This window comes from Phaethon lepturus, unplaced genomic scaffold (assembly GCF_000687285.1).
Source record: "Phaethon lepturus isolate BGI_N335 unplaced genomic scaffold, ASM68728v1 scaffold11889, whole genome shotgun sequence".
In the NCBI taxonomy this organism is placed as follows: Eukaryota; Metazoa; Chordata; class Aves; order Phaethontiformes; family Phaethontidae; genus Phaethon; species Phaethon lepturus.
This window is the reverse complement of record NW_010565604.1, coordinates 1-19,876: the sequence shown is the minus strand read 5'-3', so window position 1 is coordinate 19,876 and position 19,876 is coordinate 1. Positions and strand designations below refer to the sequence as shown.

The 19,876-nt window shown below is 38.2% G+C and overlaps 1 protein-coding gene across 1 annotated transcript in view; it reads right to left on the bottom strand.

The window, feature by feature from the left end:
• The window catches only part of FCHO2 (FCH domain only 2), a gene marked incomplete at its 5' end in the record, with an annotated part of 25,641 nt that extends 7,491 nt beyond the window's left edge, over nucleotides 1–18,150 (bottom strand). Inside the window, 7 exons of the mRNA XM_010295241.1 lie at nucleotides 179–311; nucleotides 2,327–2,482; nucleotides 3,078–3,189; nucleotides 9,180–9,309; nucleotides 11,352–11,455; nucleotides 17,285–17,379; nucleotides 18,108–18,150. Of these exons, the coding sequence (XP_010293543.1) occupies nucleotides 179–311; nucleotides 2,327–2,482; nucleotides 3,078–3,189; nucleotides 9,180–9,309; nucleotides 11,352–11,455; nucleotides 17,285–17,379; nucleotides 18,108–18,150 (773 nt within the window). The remainder of the gene's footprint in view (nucleotides 1–178; nucleotides 312–2,326; nucleotides 2,483–3,077; nucleotides 3,190–9,179; nucleotides 9,310–11,351; nucleotides 11,456–17,284; nucleotides 17,380–18,107) is intronic.
• Nucleotides 18,151–19,876: the final 1,726 nt, after the last annotated feature.

Here is a 19,876-nt window from a genome sequence, read left to right as displayed (position 1 = left end):
TGCACTAAGCCTGGGCAAAGCCTATGCATTGTAAAGAGACATACCCAGAACTGGTCTAGATGAGGGGTGACAGTTCATCTGCATGCTAGCAGGCAAAGAACAATTCTTTTAATTTCTGTGTAGATATCAAATCTGCCAGAATTCCTTAAAAAATTCCAAAGGGACAAAAAGTGTTTACCTGATACTTTAAAACATCCACATTGTAATAGGATGCAGATGGATTCTGCTCTGATAATTTCTTGAGGTAGACAGTTATAGCTTGCATGTTTATCCAAAAATCCTTAGTACTGGAGTCACTTTGTGACTGATCACTACAAAGAAAAAGAAAGGTAGGAGTGAGAAGGCAACACTGAGTTTTATTATTTTGGACGTCTAAAAATTAAGATTAGATCTTTCCCCTTCTTCACTATTTCAAGCAAGAATTTGTTGTAATGCTTTATAATACATAATTGTACCTTCCTAAATATTAAGACAAATCAACTGTTTGTTCTATCTGGTAAAAAATTTCCTTCCAGGTTGTGGAGCAGTGAGTTTTCTCCACTGATGACTGCCATCACAAGATGGAGTTAATGCTGAGTTTGGATTTTAGATTCAATAAACCACTATTTTAATACAAGTAGGTGCTGTGAGTATGTGTGGGAGGTGGGGATGAAAGTTGTATTTGAAAAGAAATGTTATCCAGCCTGGAATAAATCCTAAAATAATAATTTAGCTTTTTTTCAATTAAAAGTGATTTTCAAATTATTATAAACAATTGTTTCTTAGATACTTATAATTGCATTTAATCTTAGTAACAATTTATTATGTCACTTCTATATGTAGGTAAGAGCGCACATGACTGCAGAAGCAAAATAGTGTTTGGGAGCTACTGGAGCATGGTGTTCTGCAGATCAAGAATATTTTCAGCTCTGGTTGCATCAGGTTTACTTTGAATAAGGATGAAGATTTTAAGCAAACTGATTCAAAACCAAAATTCAAATCACTTAAGAACCAAAATCCCCTAAGTATCTATGGTGACAGTGAGAAACTGCACCCATGCCCAAGGAGAAATGCAGAGTGTGCCTGCAGAGTAGAAGCTCACAATGAGCACCTGGAACACAGTAAATATGACAATGGGTTGAATGTCCCAGAACAGTGACTTACATACCAGTAGTCTGTCCAATTTACTTAGAATTTGGTTCCCAACACCCTGTTATGATTAAAGAAATTTCCTATATAGATAAACACTTACTTATCACCACAGAGGCTTTCCACAATTTAAATAAATGAAACCAGTAGTAATATCTTTCTGCTGCTCCACAACCAAGCGCAATTCAAATCAGAAATTCTGACATCACCACAAGTAACACTCTCATCAAAAACTTCAACCTCTATAAATACCAAGCAAATGACACCCTTTGCAGTATATGATGAAAAGTCAAATTATTACTATATGGGCTTAACTTTGTAAATATCCATTACGTGCAACCTTTTTAATTAGAGTTGAAGTGTTACAGCACTCAGACAAGAATACTAGACATTTTCACTTTTTTGCAAAATACACTTTTGCCGTATAATTCATTCTGTCAGATAACAGCACTGCTACACTTCAGTTATAAAAGCAATTAAGCTTAATTTTGTATGAATCATTCATTACATTAAGTATGAATGATCAAAATGAAATTAAATACAAAAGAATGGATGTATATGGTTTGATTATTTCTTTTTTTCAGTAATTTAAAAAATGTAGCAGCTAAAAGCATTTAACTAATTTTCAAATAATTTCTGCAATAAATGAAATAGAATCTGCTCAGCTAAAGCAGATCTCTGCTAAATAATTACAGCTTTTATATATTTTTAAAAAATATCTCCAAGTGCTGTGACTTCAGCAATTATCCTACTCAACCAGCAGCCTTTTTTATTAAGAATTCTCCCAAGCATGCTGCTATGCACCTGAGATAGTTATGCAATGGAACTGACCTACTGTAGAAAAGATACAGCTTAAAAATACACTAGTAAGTAATGAATGAGATTAGGTGTAGGTCCTACTAATTGATTTACATTTAAGGCTACTGTTTCATCATTTAATCTTACAATTGTTACTACTGTATAGAGAAATAGTTTATAAAATGCATGTCAAAACACAGCTATATTTATAAACTTGTAATCTTAAAAAGAGATTTTTAATGGTGGCAGTGTAGAGAACTGAGCTGAACAAGATTAATTCAGGAAATTAAATTATATATAAGCAAATGAACAAGACTGTAGAGTATTCTGATTTACATATACAACAACTCACGTTTTACAAATCATGTAGTTTACTATTATATTAAAAAAAATACAAAACCTGTATACAAGTTGTGCATTTGGAAGAATCTGCTCTAGTTTGCTTGTGTTTTTTACCCTGAAGCAGAGCACAGCTGGAGATGGGTTACTGGTGAAGACTTTAATAATCCCACTTGGGAATGATACTGTCATATCACCAGTAATCTTCACAATACATCTAGAAGAGAATGAAAACATCAGTTTCATTGCAACTCATTAACCATCTAGTTTTAATATTAATTTTAAAGCAATCACTGTATTTTCACAATCTAACTGAATTAAAATCAATTTCAAATGAGGGTAATGTGACAATGTATTGTCACTTTCAACTTGGAAGTCAGATGAAAATAAGTAAAGAAAAAGGTTTAGCTGATTAAGCATACAGTAGTCTTGGAGGTATTTTTCAGGCTTTGAAAACATGGCATAACTATGCTTAGGCAAGGCCTAAGTAGCATAGTAAGGGATGTGACAGAGGGAATGAGGTGCTTTTAGCTCCCAAATTTACACGTAGTACCTACCTAACTATGATAAAACCTCTTCTCTTTTTCAGTGTTCCCACTGAATGCTTTTTTGTAAAGCAGGGATATATGAACTGGCAGGATGCAGGCCAATACAGAGCAATAAGCCACTGTTGTCACTTATACCAGGGAAAAAAAACCTTTTGTATCCCCCTTCTAATGTATATACATTTCCCCCCAAAATACTAGAAATAAAACCAGCATGTTTTCTTATTGTAACTTATTACATTCAAAACAGTTCACTATTTAACTAACTTTGTGGGATCTGCTCCTTTAAAGTAGGCGTTAACAGATTCAGTAAGGGCTACTGCAACAGGCAAGGTGTCCTGGTTTCCAAGGCTGACAGGGCTGGGACCACGTGAAACACCTAGAATACATACAGTGTATAGGTTTAATTTTCAAAAAGCTTAGCAATAGATTTCAGAATGATTGACTACACTTGTAACTTGATGTTACTACCATCAAGGTCACAGTAGCATCTGAAGTATTACTTGAAAAATATGTAGAAAAATATTAACATAGTACTGTACAATTGTACCATCAAAACACTGCTTAGCAGCCTAAGAAAACAGGACTATCAGTATGACATTATGTAAATGCACAGACACAAGGAAATACAAAGGAAACAGAGGAACACTGCATTAAAAAGGCTACTGATGAAAATGAAGTCAACAGATCCAAAGGAAATTAGACATTGACTACAATACTTAAAAAAAAATCCCTACTGTATGCTTATTGTATGGAAAAATGTATGATAACATGTTCATGGAAACGCAAAGAATTCACTTACAGTATGCATGAACTTAAATGCAAATACATTAATATTAACCCACATAAGTGAACTGTTGAACATTCTTTTAACCGTTTCAGCCAACAAAGATTACAATTCCAAAGCAGAAATTGTTGGAGAAGTCTTCACAGATGCTTGTGCCAACACAACACAGTTCCAATACATAGGTATAAAAAACAACTCAGACCGCATGCTATAGCTTTTTGAAATGTGTGTGTACAATTGACAAAACTAGTTGTCATGGGATTTTACTTTTCACCAATTTTCTCTATGTGTACCGAATATGAAAGACAATACTGGAAGTTCTGTCTTTTTATTTGTGCAGCAGTGTACTAATTTTTTGGTCATACAAAAATGGCCTGTGTCACATAGTATTATCTATTACAAAGGAGGCAAAGTCTTTCTCATTTCATGAGCAAAATGAAAAATTTTTCTTTCATACCATAAAGAAGAAACAAAATACTTTTTTATAATATTGCTCATGGTAAAATAATCCTATTTACTCCAAAACAGTGGCTGTTCCTTCTGAGCTCTTTCAGAAGCAAAACCGAAGTTGAGACCTTGTTCTTAAATTCAGAGACAACTTGGAGAGAGCTGGGGTTGTTCACCCTACAGAAGAGAAGGCTCTGGGGAGACCTTATCGCAGCCTTCCAGTACTTAAAGAGGGGAGTATGAGAAAGATGAGGACAGACTTTTTAGCAGGGCCTGTTGTGATAGGACAAGGGGCAATGGTTTTAAAAAAAAGAGGGTAGATTTAGAACAGATACAAGGAAGAAATTTTTCCCAATGAGGGTGGTGAAACACTGGCACAGGTTTCCCAGAGAGGTGGTAGATGCCCCATCCCTGGAAACGTTCTTCAGTGTCAGGGTGGACGGGGCTCTGAGCAATCTGGTCTAGTTGAAGATGTCCCTGCTCATTGCAGGGGGGTTGGCCTAGATGACCTTAAAAGGTTCCTTGCAACTAAAGGATTCTATGGTTCTATGAGAATTCTGCTACCACATACCTCAATTTCCATGGTTTCTTGCCTAAGATAGTAAAATGTTCAGAATACTTCTCAGCATCATGAAAAAAATCTTAGTGCAACATTTAGGCCTCCTTAGATTGAAAGTGATACTCTAGTCACAAGTGTTCAAAACAAAAAATTCTTAGATGAACACAATATTATGATGCTTGCTGCAAAACACTGATTTATTTTTTTTTAGTATGAACCGTAGGTTGGTTTTATTTATTCTTTCAGACAATACATGGGCAAAGTTTCCAAAGTTTTCTGTCTCTCCCTGAAAACTACCAATAAAAGCTGTGATTCCCAATAGTCTCAGGAATCCAGAAATCATGATTTCAAGAAGTAAACGTGCAATAAAATAACAAGTTAACAACAACCAGAAATTCTGGTTGGCAAAATACTGAACTCTGGAAGTACTCTCCACTAAAGCCAAAATATGTACTCAATCAATATGGTACTACAGTTGCTGGGGTGTTTTACTGACTTTTTCCCCCAATTTACTAAGGAACAACAAATGATTGAGAGCAGGTAGGAGGTGATTACCCTGTATTAATTATGTCCAATTGTTTACAGATGTATAAATTATTCTTAAATATTTTACTTATAATGGCCTTGTGTGAATTTTTATATTAATATTTGGAAACCAAGCAGAGTAATGCAAATATATAAATTATGTTCCTACCGGTAAAAGACAAATATTGATTTCTTGACTGAAGAATAAAATTTATTAGGAATAACAACAGTATTTATACTTTTTTGAGGGGAACACCAAAGCAAGTATATATGTGTATATATGTTTCTCTGAGATGTATTTGAGGGACTACAAATGAGATAGCTTCTCTCTTATTTGCTCTGCCTCCACTGTTCATCACCCTTTGATTCATAAAACCCTATGCATTCTCCTAAAACCCAAGAAATTGAAACAAACATAACTGCTTAACTTAACTCTGGAAGTCATCCTTTTGCTGCCTTGCTGCTGAAAATACAATGCAATGCAGTGACATCCAGCTTCAGGGCTTTCCACGCGTGCTGTGAACTCTCAGCGGGATGGGACGTCACAGAGCTGCACCAGGGCAGCCTCGCTGCGATTCAGGCTGCAGCGCAGCTCAAGTTCTGTGCTCCGGTTCTAGCACATTCGGCAGTAGCAGCAAAGCTGGCTGTGATGCCCTGCCACCTGCCTCAGCCCCGACCACCATTAACAGCCCCTGAGCTGTGCTGATACAAGAGATAGTGGCACAGCCATGCAAACAGTTGCATTGACACACTCCAGGAGGCTGCCAAACTGCAGAATAAAAGACTGCATCATTGATCATAAAAAGGGCAAATAAATAAACCTGATCAAATGGTTTTAGTTCAGTTTAGGAACAAAGATTGAGACAATTCTAATATTGGCTAAATGGCTGTCATGAAATTAAAATTTATTTTAAAAAAGGATTACTTTTATTATGTGTATCTTCAAAGATTTTTATGATATGTAAATATAGAAACATTTTTACTTACTTGTATTATGAGAATAAGGATTGTCAAAGTAAAAATGTATTCACTTTAATTGAAAGACAGTAGTAATGACAAACTGAAGAAGCAAGACCAAGTTTCAGCTTGTTTGCAGGGGGCAAGGGGAGACAGACAGAAGGTTACATTATATAAAAGCAGTTATACCAAGTTTTGGTGATCTCAGCAACATACAACTTGTTAAGTAGTTGAGCTTTCAAGATACTTGTATCTACCATATACCAGATAGAGCTGGAGAAACTTGTTTTAAAAGAAACGCAATTTTATTAGGTGTAGTGTATTAGGATGATTAGTTAACATGTAAATCTCCTTTGAGTACAATACCTGGTGGTGTCTCACAAAGCTTTTCAATTGTAGGAAGATTTCCAATCAAAAGATCATCCTCTATTACATTTATATGAAACAAAACATTGCAAGAAAACAAAATATTTCAAGCAAAAATAGATGTTAAAAATTAATATATATAAAAATAATTTGCAAATTAAAATAAGGCTAAAGCATAAAAGAAACATTCAATTATGCATGCCTTAAATTTGCTTGGAAAAAGATAATTAGAGTCAACACCCCATTACTCAGAACAAATGTGGTAAAGGAAACAGTGGATTGTGCAAAAGTCAAAAGAATACAGACAGTAGTGCGGAGTGTCCTCATGCCTCAAAGTCGTTCAGCCATCTGCACTGTCCTTCCCAGCTCTCCACGACTATTTAATTCCTAGTCAGTGCAGATGGAACTGGCCTTGTTTATTTTTGCGAGGCCAGGTTAATAACCATGTCAAACCTCAGTGTCAGCACACACCTCTTCCTTACCTCCCCTCTAACCTCAGGATTTCCCTCTGTCACCGTCTCCAACAACACACACACACTCAGAGCTGGGGCTATTGATGCTGCTGCCACCGACTTTTGGTTCCTTGGCACCAGTGCTGAGGACTGAGGATGTAAGCCTGGATGGACTTTGGCAACCAAAATATCAATTATCTTTCCGTGATGCTTCTCAGCGTTTGGGAAACTGGTAGACACTGAACTATAGCAGCTAAGGCTGGTCAGGCCTTACTAGCTTTGGTCCTGCACAGGGTGGAAACAGCGGCACTGCTTTCAGGGCAGAACTCCCATCAGAAGCTGCACAAATGCTCTCCTGAGCTGTTGAGCATGAGTGAAGAATCCCTGGGATCAGTAACATTCACAGATAACTGAGTGTTAAGAATCTGATTACTTGGGACTGAAGTGGTAACAGTGTTCAGGAATTAAATACTTCAATTCTGCTAAAGAAAGAAGTTAAAATGAGTCTCCTTTTAATTTGTTATAAGCAACTAACAAAATGGAAGGGCTTTCCTTTAAAAACATGAGAAAACATTCTGAAATTAGTGGCAACACATGAAAATGTGCCTGTGACACAGTGCCCCACAACATGCTTCTAAGTTGGAGAGATGTGGATTTGATGGGTGGACAGTTGGGTGGATGAGGAATTGGTTGGATGGTCGCACCCAGAGGGTAGTGGTCAATGGCTCAATGCCCAGATGGAGATTGGTGATGAGCGGTGTCCCTCAGGGGCCCATATTGGGGCCGATACTCTTTAACATCTTCATCAATGACACAGACAGTGGGATCGAGTGCAGCCTCAGCAAGCTTGCAGACGACACCAAGCTGAGTGGTGAGGTTGACATGCCTGAGGGACGGGATGCCATCCAGAGGGACCTGGACAAGCTCAAGGAATGGGCCCATGTGAACCTCATGAGGTTCAACAAGGCCAACTGCACCTGGCTCAGGGAAACTCCCAGTATCAGTGGAGGCGGGGGGATGAAGGAATTGCGTGCAGCTCTGCCAAGAAGGACTTGGGAGTCCTGGTGGATGAAAACCTGGACATGAGCCGGCAATGTGCACTCGCAGCCCAGAAGACCAACCATATCCTGGGCTGCATGCAAAGAAGCATCACCAGCAGGTTGAGGGATGTGATTCTGCCCCTCTACTCCGCTCTGGTGACACCCCACCTGGAGTCCTGCGTCCAGCTCTGGAGCCCTCAGCACAGAAAGGACATGGACCTGTTGGAGCGACTGCAGAGGAGGGCCACCAAAATGATCAGAGGGATGGAACACTTCTACTGTGAGGACAGGCTGAGAGAGTTGGAGTTGCTCACCCTAGAGAAGAGAAGGCTCCGGGGAGACCTTAATGCAGCCTTCCAGTACTTAAAGGGGGGATTATGAGAAAGATGTGGACAGACTTTTTAGCAGGGCCTGCAGTGATAGGACAAGGTTTAATGGTTTTTAAAATAAAGAGGAAGAAGGAAGGAAGAAATTTTTCCCAATGAAGGTGGTGAAACACTGGCACAGGCTGCCCAGAGAGGTGGGAGATGCCCCATCCCTGGAAACATTCTTCAGGGTCAGGTTGGACGGGCCTCTGAGCAATCTGGTCTAGTTGAAGATATCCCTGCTCATTGCAGGGGGTTTGGGCTAGATGACCTTTAAACATCCCTTCCAACCGAAACTATTCTATGATTCTAAGACTAATTTCCTTTTCATCTTTTTGTTTGGTTGTTTGTTTTGCTTTTACTAATCACCTCCGTTTAGCTTATATAATTCACTAACTTCAAGAAAAAGATGCATTAATTTCATTTTTTTTGGAAACTGCAATTACAGGATAACAAACAAAATGCAAAGAACATAACAACCTCAATTTTGTGAACATTTATATTCAAATTCATCAGTATCCCAAAATATTTCTGCACCTATACAATAACATCTTCTGAACAAATACATGATAACACATTGTGCTTGATGAATCGATATACAAGCATACCAAGTAAGAATTCATGGAATATTAATTTTGAAAAATATTTCCCTAGAATATGCCATAATTGAATCTGTGGTCTAACCTAATTAAATCCACTGCCCTGTCTCTCAGTGTCATTTAGAAGCAGGTATTGAAAGGATGCTTGAAGTATGTAGACTGGACTCACATATGGAACAACTAACTCCAACGAATGGTTTTCCTAATAGGTGGAACCTAATTGCAGAATTATGCTTTTTCTAAAATAAGTTAAAATAGTTAATTTAACTTACCAACTGTAGGTGTGTTTGCTGCACTGAGGGAAGCAGAGGAGGATATTGAGGAAATGCTCTCTGCACGTGCCAAGGGAGCTGAAGGAGGTGGACTTGAGTTAGAGGTCAATGGAGGGCTGAATGGCCTAGGCTGAACAAAGAGATTACAAGGGTATTACAAAAAGTGGTTTTAAAGAGATGAAAAGAAGACTGTAAATAGAAGAGTTCTTAATTTCATGCCCCAATCAATTTCATAGTGTTTCTCAACATAGTTCCTTTAATGCTTTATCTAATTTAGTTTTTAGGGTAAAACAATGAACCTACATTTTCCATTGGAATCAATCCCATTATTTCATAGATTATCATCATTAATTTTTTACCTGTGTAGTTAAGTCTAGTACATTTGATTATGTAGCAGTCTGTCAATAACTGTGCTGTAACACGGTAGCAGAACCTAAGCCTACAGCCCTGTGTATGCGGGCAGCAAATGCGGATTTACAGAGCTAAAGCGGAGTTACTAACAAACTGGGAGTACAGCGGGGGGCAACTAAAATAGTTGGGACTGGAGTATATAATGAAGGAGGACAGGCTGAAGTACCTGGGTTTGTTCAGCCTGAAGAACAGAAGCCTAAGGAGGAATCCACTAGCAGTCTTTTACTAGCTAAAAAGGGGTATAAAGAAGGCGGAGTCAGGCTCTTCTCAGAGATGCAAGAGTTACAGCAAAGGAAATTTTAGCTGAACTTAGGGAAGAAATTCCTTTAACCTCATGGTTAAATCCTAGGACGAGTTGCCTAAAGAGATTGTAAGATCTCCCTCTCTGGAGATTTTCAAAACTCAGCAAGTCCTTGAGCAACCTGATGCAATTTTGAAGTTGGCCCTTCTTTGAGCAGGAGGTTGGCCTAGAGATCTTCAAAGACTCTTTCATCTTAAATCTCTGTATGCTTTTATGATTCACTTAACTGTTAAGGTATTAAACTAACTAATGATCATTTTGGGATTAACCTGACTAAAAGGTACTTAAACGCCATCTATTTTGGCTAGGTAACTAGTGGTTGTTAGGTTTTTTTGTTGTTTTGGTTCTATCACATTTGTTGCTGGGTATGTGACTTTTATATAGGCTATGGGAATTGTAAAAGGAGTTGATACACAATGAAGACAACTGACAATTTTCCACTTGTATCCAATTAATAGCCAATTTCTAAAACAACAGTATAAAATGAATGTAGCTTTATGCAGAATCATACTTTATAGCAGAACAGCACCAGCTAAATTCTTCTCTTTATGAAAACATGAAGAACAAATTCCTTGGTTTAAAGGCAATTACTACAATTTTATATTGGAATAAGAAAAGAATCTCCAAATGAACCCTATTCTGACCTTACAGAAATGCAAAACAGCTTAAAAATGTTTCAGCTTTCTCAAAGCATAAGACCAGAATTTTGTCCCTAACAAGAATATGGTGACAATATCTTGCTACTTTGAAATACAGGAAGAGGATCTTACCACGGTAACATTTTTCCAAGTCAGTAAGTCAAATGAAACTCAAAGAATCCTAATATTCACAGAGGAGATTAAGCATGGCTTGGTCTGATATGCTGCCTCGATATTTGCATTCTTTGCCACATTCCTTATCGGCAGGTGGACCTGCACTGCAGGCAGTGAGCAGAGATGCAGGCAGCGTGCAACCTCTCACTATCCCGATGGGCAGCTGCTGCAATCTGCCACCTCCCTTCTCCACCAACCAGCACCAAGGGCAGCGAGAAGTCACAGCAGAGCTACTTGTGTCAACACATGCCTGATAAAGATCTACTTAATACCGTTCATTCCTCAAAGCTTTGGTGATATCCCTAAATCAATGGAGCTTTCTAAATAACTTTGCTAGTATTTCACTTTTTGAAAACTTCAATCTCATTCACATGCTATCCTTGCATTATCAAATTATTGATTTGTTCAATTAAACACATTCAGACGATGTAAAAATTATGTTTTGGACCTTTGTAGTTCTGTTAAGAATTATTTTGTTAGTAATATAGTTATCACAAACAACTTCCATGACTATCTGGAAATGGTGGAAATCTGCTTATGTGATTCCCTGAACATTGGCTGGAAAACAGCACCACTGTAACAGTGTAAATGAATGGTATATCTGAAATCAAGTTACAATGGAGAATTAAAAAAACAATCAATACATACTATTTCATTAATCCCACTAAGTTTCCCAGTAGACAGTTTTGGTCGTGAAGCAGGCCTTGGAGGGGGTACAATGGTGCCTACAGAAAGAGGAGTTGTGGGCCTTGCTGAAAGAAAGCAAGTTTAAGGAAATAAATATTAGAAAGGTCACACTGAACATAAATACATACTTACGTGAATAGAGTAACTGGAAGTTATATTTCTATTAAAAGTTTCTCTTCTACGAGCTCCATTTTGTAAGGTTTACCACTTATCATAAATGCTTTTTAAATAGGGCTGTGTCACATGAAAAGTGACACATGAAAAGTGACTCTAAAAATGGCATCATGGGCTTTCTCATTGCTCTCAAATGATTTTACACCAACCATTCTTGGAAGTTTGTATGTAAAAAGGTGGTTGTACTTGAGCTTCCTTTTGCATATAATCTATATGGATTCAGAATATGGGACAGTCTTTCATATCTCACCACAAATGGAAAATTCAGTGGAAATTAATATTTGGTCCTCACTGACAGTGGCATAACTCTGTTTACACCAAATTTTGCCCACTGAAATCCCACTACTTCAGTAAGTATACACCAGTGCAACAGATAAATTACTCTCTTGATTGTAAGAACACACTAACTCTTTGTTATCTCTTAGATAAGCTGTCAGGAGTAAAAAGCAGTTAAAAAAAATACTGCCCCCATGTCCTTCTAAACCTAACAGAAACAATTAACAGATGGTAGCAGCAGTACAAAGATGCCACTTTTACAAAGTCACTTTTCTGAATAGAACAGATACAACTGTATTTCAAAATAAATATTGCCATCCAATGAGTACACCAAAATTAACTTCAAAATAGACTGAAATCCTAATATATGACTATGTTGTTGCAGCACATCCTCTTATCTCCCTCAAATTATTCTGGATGGTTCTTTTTTAATTAAATCAATTAATGCTATTTAAAATGCAACTTTTAAGTATGGCGTTTTCTCAGGCACTCAACATAATTCTGCTGTCCTTTAAGTAGGGGAGTTACATCACTGACTTGGAAAGAAAGAAATTAGGCAAATACTGACCACATCCATCTTAAGAGTTGCAAACTCAAATATCCCCATATATGTTCTAATATATCAGTCATTCCTTTAAAATTCTTATTATGGCCCACAGTGACACTGCATGCTAAACACTGAAGAGTCTGCTGCAGTACCACAGGTATTCAGTGAGTCATGGCACACTTGCCCAAATGCACTTTTCCTTTACGCTCTTAGTTTGTAGCACTACCGTGATACCATGCATGCTTCAGAATACTGGGTGTTAAAAAGGAACAGTTTTAAATTCAATTCATTAAACTTTATTTTATCTGAAAATATCTGTACAAAACCATTTAGGAATAGAACTATTTTTGCAAATTCAATCACTTAATCTTTGAGATCTCACTGCTGTCTGACATCCCACAAAAATACATTCCTATTTCTACAAAAGCAAAGCTCTGCACAGCTAAGAGAAAGCAATGCCTTTAACTGAATAATGTAAATTTTTCTTATTTCAAGCTGAACATTTACCTCATTATCCTAACTTTCAAGGAAGTTGGTGCTAACAAGCAATTTAGTACGTTCTAAGTAAGAAGATGAGTTAATTTTAACATCAAGTGAGTGATAATAACAAAAAGAAAATTGAGTCCAAAGCTTGCTTTTTGGAGTCAGTTATTAGAAAAAAGCAGTACACAATGCATGCTTGCTGTACCCTTATTTGTGTGAGCACAAGAAGACTCTAAACTATAGTCCAGCAGTGCTGAAGATGATGTGGAAGAAATTTCAGCAGCAGTACCAGTTTCTTCAATGAATAATCACAGAATCACAGAATCACAGAATCACTAAGGTTGGAAAGGACCTTCAAGATCATCAAGTCCAACCTTTAATAATTGTTCATGGCATATAGTATTATTGAAAAGGTCACTTTGATTCTCAGAAACACAGCTGTTGGAAGAATTCCCAAGCAAAGCAGAAGAGGCAAGGCACGTATTTTCAGTTTTTAAATGCAATATCTGGGGCTGCTTCTTGTTTCTGCTTGTGTGTCTAATTGTAAGAAGTTCATCAGCAAAGCAAATCCACTGACACTGAGACTGTGAAACACAGGATAAAGTACCAGTACTCCCTGATGGTGCTGCTGTAACACCAGGTTTGCACAAAGTGTTAATGGTAAAATCTGGTGAGGATGGGCTTGTAGACCCAGAATCTGTCTGGTGTCCAAGCAAAGACTGAGATACTCTACACCCAGGCAACTCAGTGGTAGATGCGGAGCTCCTATTGTGCTCTTTTAGTGTGGCTGAAGGAAAAGGGAAGAATTGAAACTAGGACCAACACTGAAAAATTTCAATATTCAAAAAAGTATTCAATATCCACTGCATGAGGATTACTAGCCAGCATGAAAAATAACTGCTCTACTGGGCTAAAAATCCCAGCACTTACAAATAAAAGAAAAAAGCCCCAGCCACATACCACATTTACTTCATACTGCCAACCATTTCCATTTTTTAACTAAGGCAAAAAATAATTTATTGTGTTTCTCTCCACTTAAGGCCCTACTTCTCATGATTTTCCTTATTCCTCTAACCTCCTTCCTGTCATGGTTCAAATTCCTCTCATCTTTGTCTTCTCCTTCTTCTGTCCTACTCCATTTTGTTTCCTCTCCATAGCTTTCTCTTTTTCATTTCTTTCAAAGTTATTTAATCAAGTCTATCCTATCCTGTTCTTTCCAAACATTTTTGTCCTCCTAGCCATAACATTTGTAATGGGAAGGCCCAACATAAATGGCTGTCTGATGAATGAATGAAGCTAATGCAATTATGAGATCCTATTTGATATTCTTCTGTCCATATCAACCTGTTACCTAGTGAGTAATTATTTGTATGAGGCATCATCCACCCCAGTTTATCCTGTAGTCTACAGGCTGCTGGAAAACAGCAGTTTTCCACAAGTAATCCCTGCACTTGGCTGTTGCCTGCTGCAGTAGATGACAACAGAAGCAGAAAATGCAAAGTTACTCAATTCTCAACATCTTGCAGATTTGCAAAGCTAGGAGCAACAGCGGAGTGACATACAGAAGCAAAAAAAGAGAGCAACACATTTTGAAGTTCAGATCAAAATTATAGGTATCCTCTTTACAAGGGTCCTTCTGCCATGAACAAGTACATTCTCTAAGCTCACATAAATCAAGTTTTAACACAGCTTTCCCTTTCTGACAGATATTTTAAATATCATTCAAGGACTTTAAAATACTACTATAAATCCGAGTCAAAAAGCAATGTGGAAATGTTCAAAACTATTTTAAAATACATGTGGATAAAAATGAGGAAGATAAATAAAAAGAAGCATTTTTACAATATCAATAGCAGGCTAAAACATGCCTGTTGTGTTTGTTCAAGATAAGAAAGTTAGCTCAAACTTCTAATAAAGCAGGATTATTCATGGATGACCAAAGTTTACTTCTGTGCTGCATAAACCACTGTCTGCTCAAATACCATGGTAGTTAAAATGTTAAATGATTAACACAAAGTTATGAAACAGTATCTAAAGAAATTTTTTAACAGTAAAAAGAAAAACATAATCTGTGGGACATGCTACATCATGATATGCAGATATTCTGTATACAAAACAACTAATTTATATAATTTAAGTTTTGGATTGAGGTTTTCAAAAGCTTTAAGCATCAGCTTACCTATACTAACCTTCAAGTTGAAGATAAAACACTTATTTCAAGGAAAATACAACCAGATCAAATTTGTGCATTTTTTGAAGTCTTTAGAACTAAGCTGCAGGTTAGTGAGCATCAGAACTTGATTTAAATGACAATATGACCTACATCGATCTAGTATTTTTTTCCCAAATGTATTAGTAATTTGTTATACTTTAAAACACTCACTCTCTACTTAACTCCGTGGATCATTTCACAAGCGTAAATATCTTAGTTAACTCCTAGAACAACAATCCTTTAAGTAATTATTTAGCAGGTAAAGTTTGCCAAGGAACAGATGTGTCATATCTAAAATTGACTTATGCTCACAGGACACTATATTCCACCAATTTCAATGAAATATGGGGCTCTGTGCATAAGCCTCTTTTGGGTATGAGGACTCAGGTAGATGACTGCTCCCCAGACACGGCTACAGAAGGTGTTACGGATCCCAATTACCTGCCACTGCTGATCAGCCAGAGACTACTTTCTCCACAGCTCTGCTGCCAGGAGGGACTGTATGAACATTTCCTAACCTGTTTTGACTTCCTATTCAGGTGTAGCAATAAACAACTGGATACAGTAAAAACCACAAGCATACCAAATTAAGCAGCCTCTGCCTTCTGCTACAGACTCCAACACCAGCTCAAAGCTAGCAAAACAGATTATTTTGAGAAAGCACCACTTCTTTTCAGCATATTCCAGTAATAGATATCTATATATAATTTATCCTTAAATATGTTACAAATTTGGATCCACTAGCCAATAATCTTGACTGGTTACCTAAGTAAGGAAGAGACAATAGAATTATTTCTGTAAGCTAGATTTGTTAAAAAATGTTACTTTTAAGGAACATGAATTTGTAGTGAAAGAATAAGTTCCCCTTAAAACCTGAAGGGTTACATAGCAATGCTGGTTGCTGCTAAAAGGACATTACTAAGGCCAAGAACAATTAACAGTAGCTGTGCAGAATTCCCCTACTGATACATGTACTCCTCCTTACTGTTCTTCAGTCTGTATGATCAAGCACAGAGAAAAACAGCTAGAAAGCCATGATTGTGAACAAAGAAGTGAGGTCTATTATAATTTTTGGAATATGAATACCTAGCTAAAAGAAACAGTGAACACTTCCTTTCTCAGGCATGTGGGAAAAGAGTCTCAAGACAGCAGGGGTTGGAAAACAGATATGCAGTAGGTAAACTGCGGAGTAGAACTATGGAAACAGTTTATCTGCTACTGTTAGTAAATAGCAGATTCTGCTTTAAATCCCCTGAGATAATCGACATAAATAATAAATAATTTAAAGAAATACTTTTAGTAAGCAGGTCCTAACATAGCCATGACCTCTGTTTTTGTTTCGGTCTCTCCTTCCTTTTTCTGAACAAGTTTCTCAACATCTCCTGTTCTCAGCCTCTTCAACACACATGCACACTTATATGCTATTTTGCCTCCCTCTCCTGCACTGCCTTTTGAATGCAACAATCAATACTGACTATTTTTGCAAAGACCGGGTTTCAGGAAAGCCTGCCAGTGTCCTGCCCACACTAATACCCTCCAGAATCTTGCACCCCAGAATGTCCACACAACATCTGCCCTTCCCCCTCACCTCCCATACTCTTCAGCCCACCTTTTTCCTCCCAATACTCTCAGGTGGTGCCAGGAGCTCCCCCTTAATTCTAGTCTCAGTGCTGCCATTTTTATCTGGCACCCCTTAATACGTATTATGCCCGCACATCTCCTAACAGAATCATGGTTTCCTAGAGTAAACAAGTTCCTCACAGCAAAGCTCCACGGTGCCTTTGTACTACATAGCTGTACAAACTGGAAAGAAGAAACCCATCCCTGTTCACAGTGCAAGCTCAGCTTGTTTCACAATTGCTGTGACAACCTCCATTTAATCTCCCATCCCTACCAGCTGAAAAAAATGGGATAATATTCCAGATAGCGATTATTTTTTTGGAAAGTGAGAGAAGGTGACAAAAAAGTCAGAAGCAAGATAGAATTTTCCTAAGGTTTCTAGTGTTCCCTCTTCCTCCTTGCTCTCTAGCTTGAAAGCCTGATATACTGCACCCTCAGTTGTGTATTATTTATAAGACAGTATACTGCTTTACAAAATTATTTCATTTCAATAGTCAAAGCATGTCCCCTTGCAATAACTCAAAAGCAATGGAACATCCTGAAGTACATAGAGAAAACATTTGCTGCTACCAAATATTTTACCTGAGGAGGATGAGGATGCCAAGGAAGCTGAAGAAGAAGATTCAAGGGAACTGCTGAAGAGTGGATCCCATGCCAGGAGGTCACTGTTCCCCTTTCTATATTAAGAGTTACAATTGGCATATAATTGAAAGATGTATATACTCATAAAAATTAAACTACAGCTTCAGTAGTAGTTTGATAATATACACACAGCTGCAGTAGTAGTTTGGTAATATAATAAATATAATAATATGATAAATAAATTTGATAAATTCTTCTTTATTAATCTTTGCATCTAAAAATAAGAAGTACTTGCAAGTCAAGGACTTGATTGCAGGTCAAGGTTACACATAAGGCTATCTGCCCTGACACCTTGGTGCAAGTTTGTGTGTAGACATACCTCATAATGTCAGTTAAATGATTGTCATTTTCAAGGAGACATACATGTTCACATCCATTTATTTCAGTATATACATATATAAGCAATGTATACAGACCTGTCCAAATTTGGTGCTTGTAATAAACATTTCACCATGGAACACTACAGGACAGAAACTAAACCTGTCTTATTTAAAACACGAGATTTTAATAAAAACCAATATTTTGTACTCATGTAATTATCAATTGAGGCAGATCACAATGAAGCAAATGCACTAGAAGGGGAAAACAAATGATCAGAAATTTCCACTGTTACATAATTACTCCTTAACTCTTATGATGCAATAGATGTCTGACTTAAAATAGCAGTCAGCTGATATTTCCAATGAGTTTCCCAGTATTAGATCAAAATAAGACCAAATTCCCACAAAACTCCCATTTGATAGAATTTTAAATTTGAACTTACTCATTAGTTGGAGCAGAAAGCTTTGATTTTGTTAACTCTTCACCTAAGCAAAAGACACAGTATTATCACCAAAGCTGTGACACTCGAAAATTTCAGCTTCATTAAAAAAATATTGTAGATATTAATGGATGGAGTTCAAAACTAATAATGAACTATTAAAACGGAAAAGAGAAAAAATGCATTATTTCTGATAATACAAATTCAGATACTCCCCAAACACCTTGGCAAACAAGGCAGATATCCTGCTAGGTGTCCCTTACAGACCACCCAACCAGGATGAAGAGGCAGACAAAACATTCTACAAGCAGCTGGCAGAAGTCTCACAATCTCTAGCCCTTGTTCTTGTGGGGGACTTCAGCTTAAGGTATAACACAGCAGAGAGGAGACAGTCTAGGAGGTTCCTGGAGTGTGTGAAGGAGCTGTGTCCCTGACACAGCTGGTGAGTGAGCCCACCAGGGGAGGTGCCTTGCTTGACCTGCTGTTTAGGAACAGGGAAGGACTGCTGGGAGATGTGGTGGTCGGAGGCCGTCTTGGGCTTAGCGACCACGACATGATAGAATTCTCAATTCTTGGTGAAGTAAGGAGAGGGGTCAGCAAAACCGCTACCATGGACTTCCGGAGGGCAGAATCTGGCCTGTTCAGGACACTATTTGAGAGAGTCCCTTAGGAGACAGTCCTGAAGGGCAAAAGGGTCCAGGAAGGCTGGGTAGTCTTCAAGAAGGAAATCTTAAAGGCGCAGGAGCAGGTGGTTTTTTTTTATGCCCGGCCTGGCTGAACAGGGAGATTTTGCTGGGACTCAGGGAAAAAAGGAGAGTTTATCACCTCTGGAAGAAGGGGAAGTCAACTCTAGAAGAGTACAAGGATCTCATTAGGTCAAGCATAGACAAACTTAGAAAGGCAAAAGCCCAGCTAGAACTCAATCTGGCCACGGTCATACGGGATAAAAGAAAATGTTTTTACAAATATATTAACAACAAGAAGAGAGCCAAGGAGAATCTCCATCCTTTATTGGATGTGGGGAGGAACATTGTCACCAACGATGAGGAAATGGCTGAGGTAGTTAATGCTGCCTTTGCCTCTGTCTTTAATAGCCAGATCAAGTATTCTCAGGGTATTTCAGCCCCCTGAGCTGGAAGGCAGGAATGGAGAGCATAATAAACCCGCCATAATCGAGGAGGAAGCAGTTAAGGACCTGCTGCACCACCTGGACACCCACAAGTCTATGGGGCCTGATGGGATCCATCCAAGGGCACTGAGAAAAAAAAGCCACTCTCCATCATTTATCAACAGTCCTGAGTAACAGGGGAGATCCCACATGACTGGAGGCTTGCCAATGTGATGCCCCAAGAAGGGCTGGAAGGAAGATCCGGGGAACTACAGACCTGTCAGCCTGGGGAAGGTTATGGAGAGGTTCATCTTGAGGGTGCTCACAGGACAAGTGCAGGACAACCAAGGGATCAGGCCCAGCCAGCATGGGTTCATGAAAGGCAGATCCTGCTTGACCAACCTGATCTTCTTCTATGACCAGGTGACTGGCCTAGTGGATGAGGGAAAGGCTGTGGATGTTGTCTACCTGGACTTTAGTAAAGCCTTTGGCAGTGTCTCCCACACCATTCTCCTGGAGAAACTGGCGGCTCATGGCTTAGACAGGTGTACTCTTCGCTGGGTAAAGAACTGGTTGAATGGCTGAGCCCAGAGAGTTGTGGTGAATGGAGTTAAATCCAGTTGGCGGCCAATGACAAGTGGTGTTCCCCAGGGCTTGGTTCTGG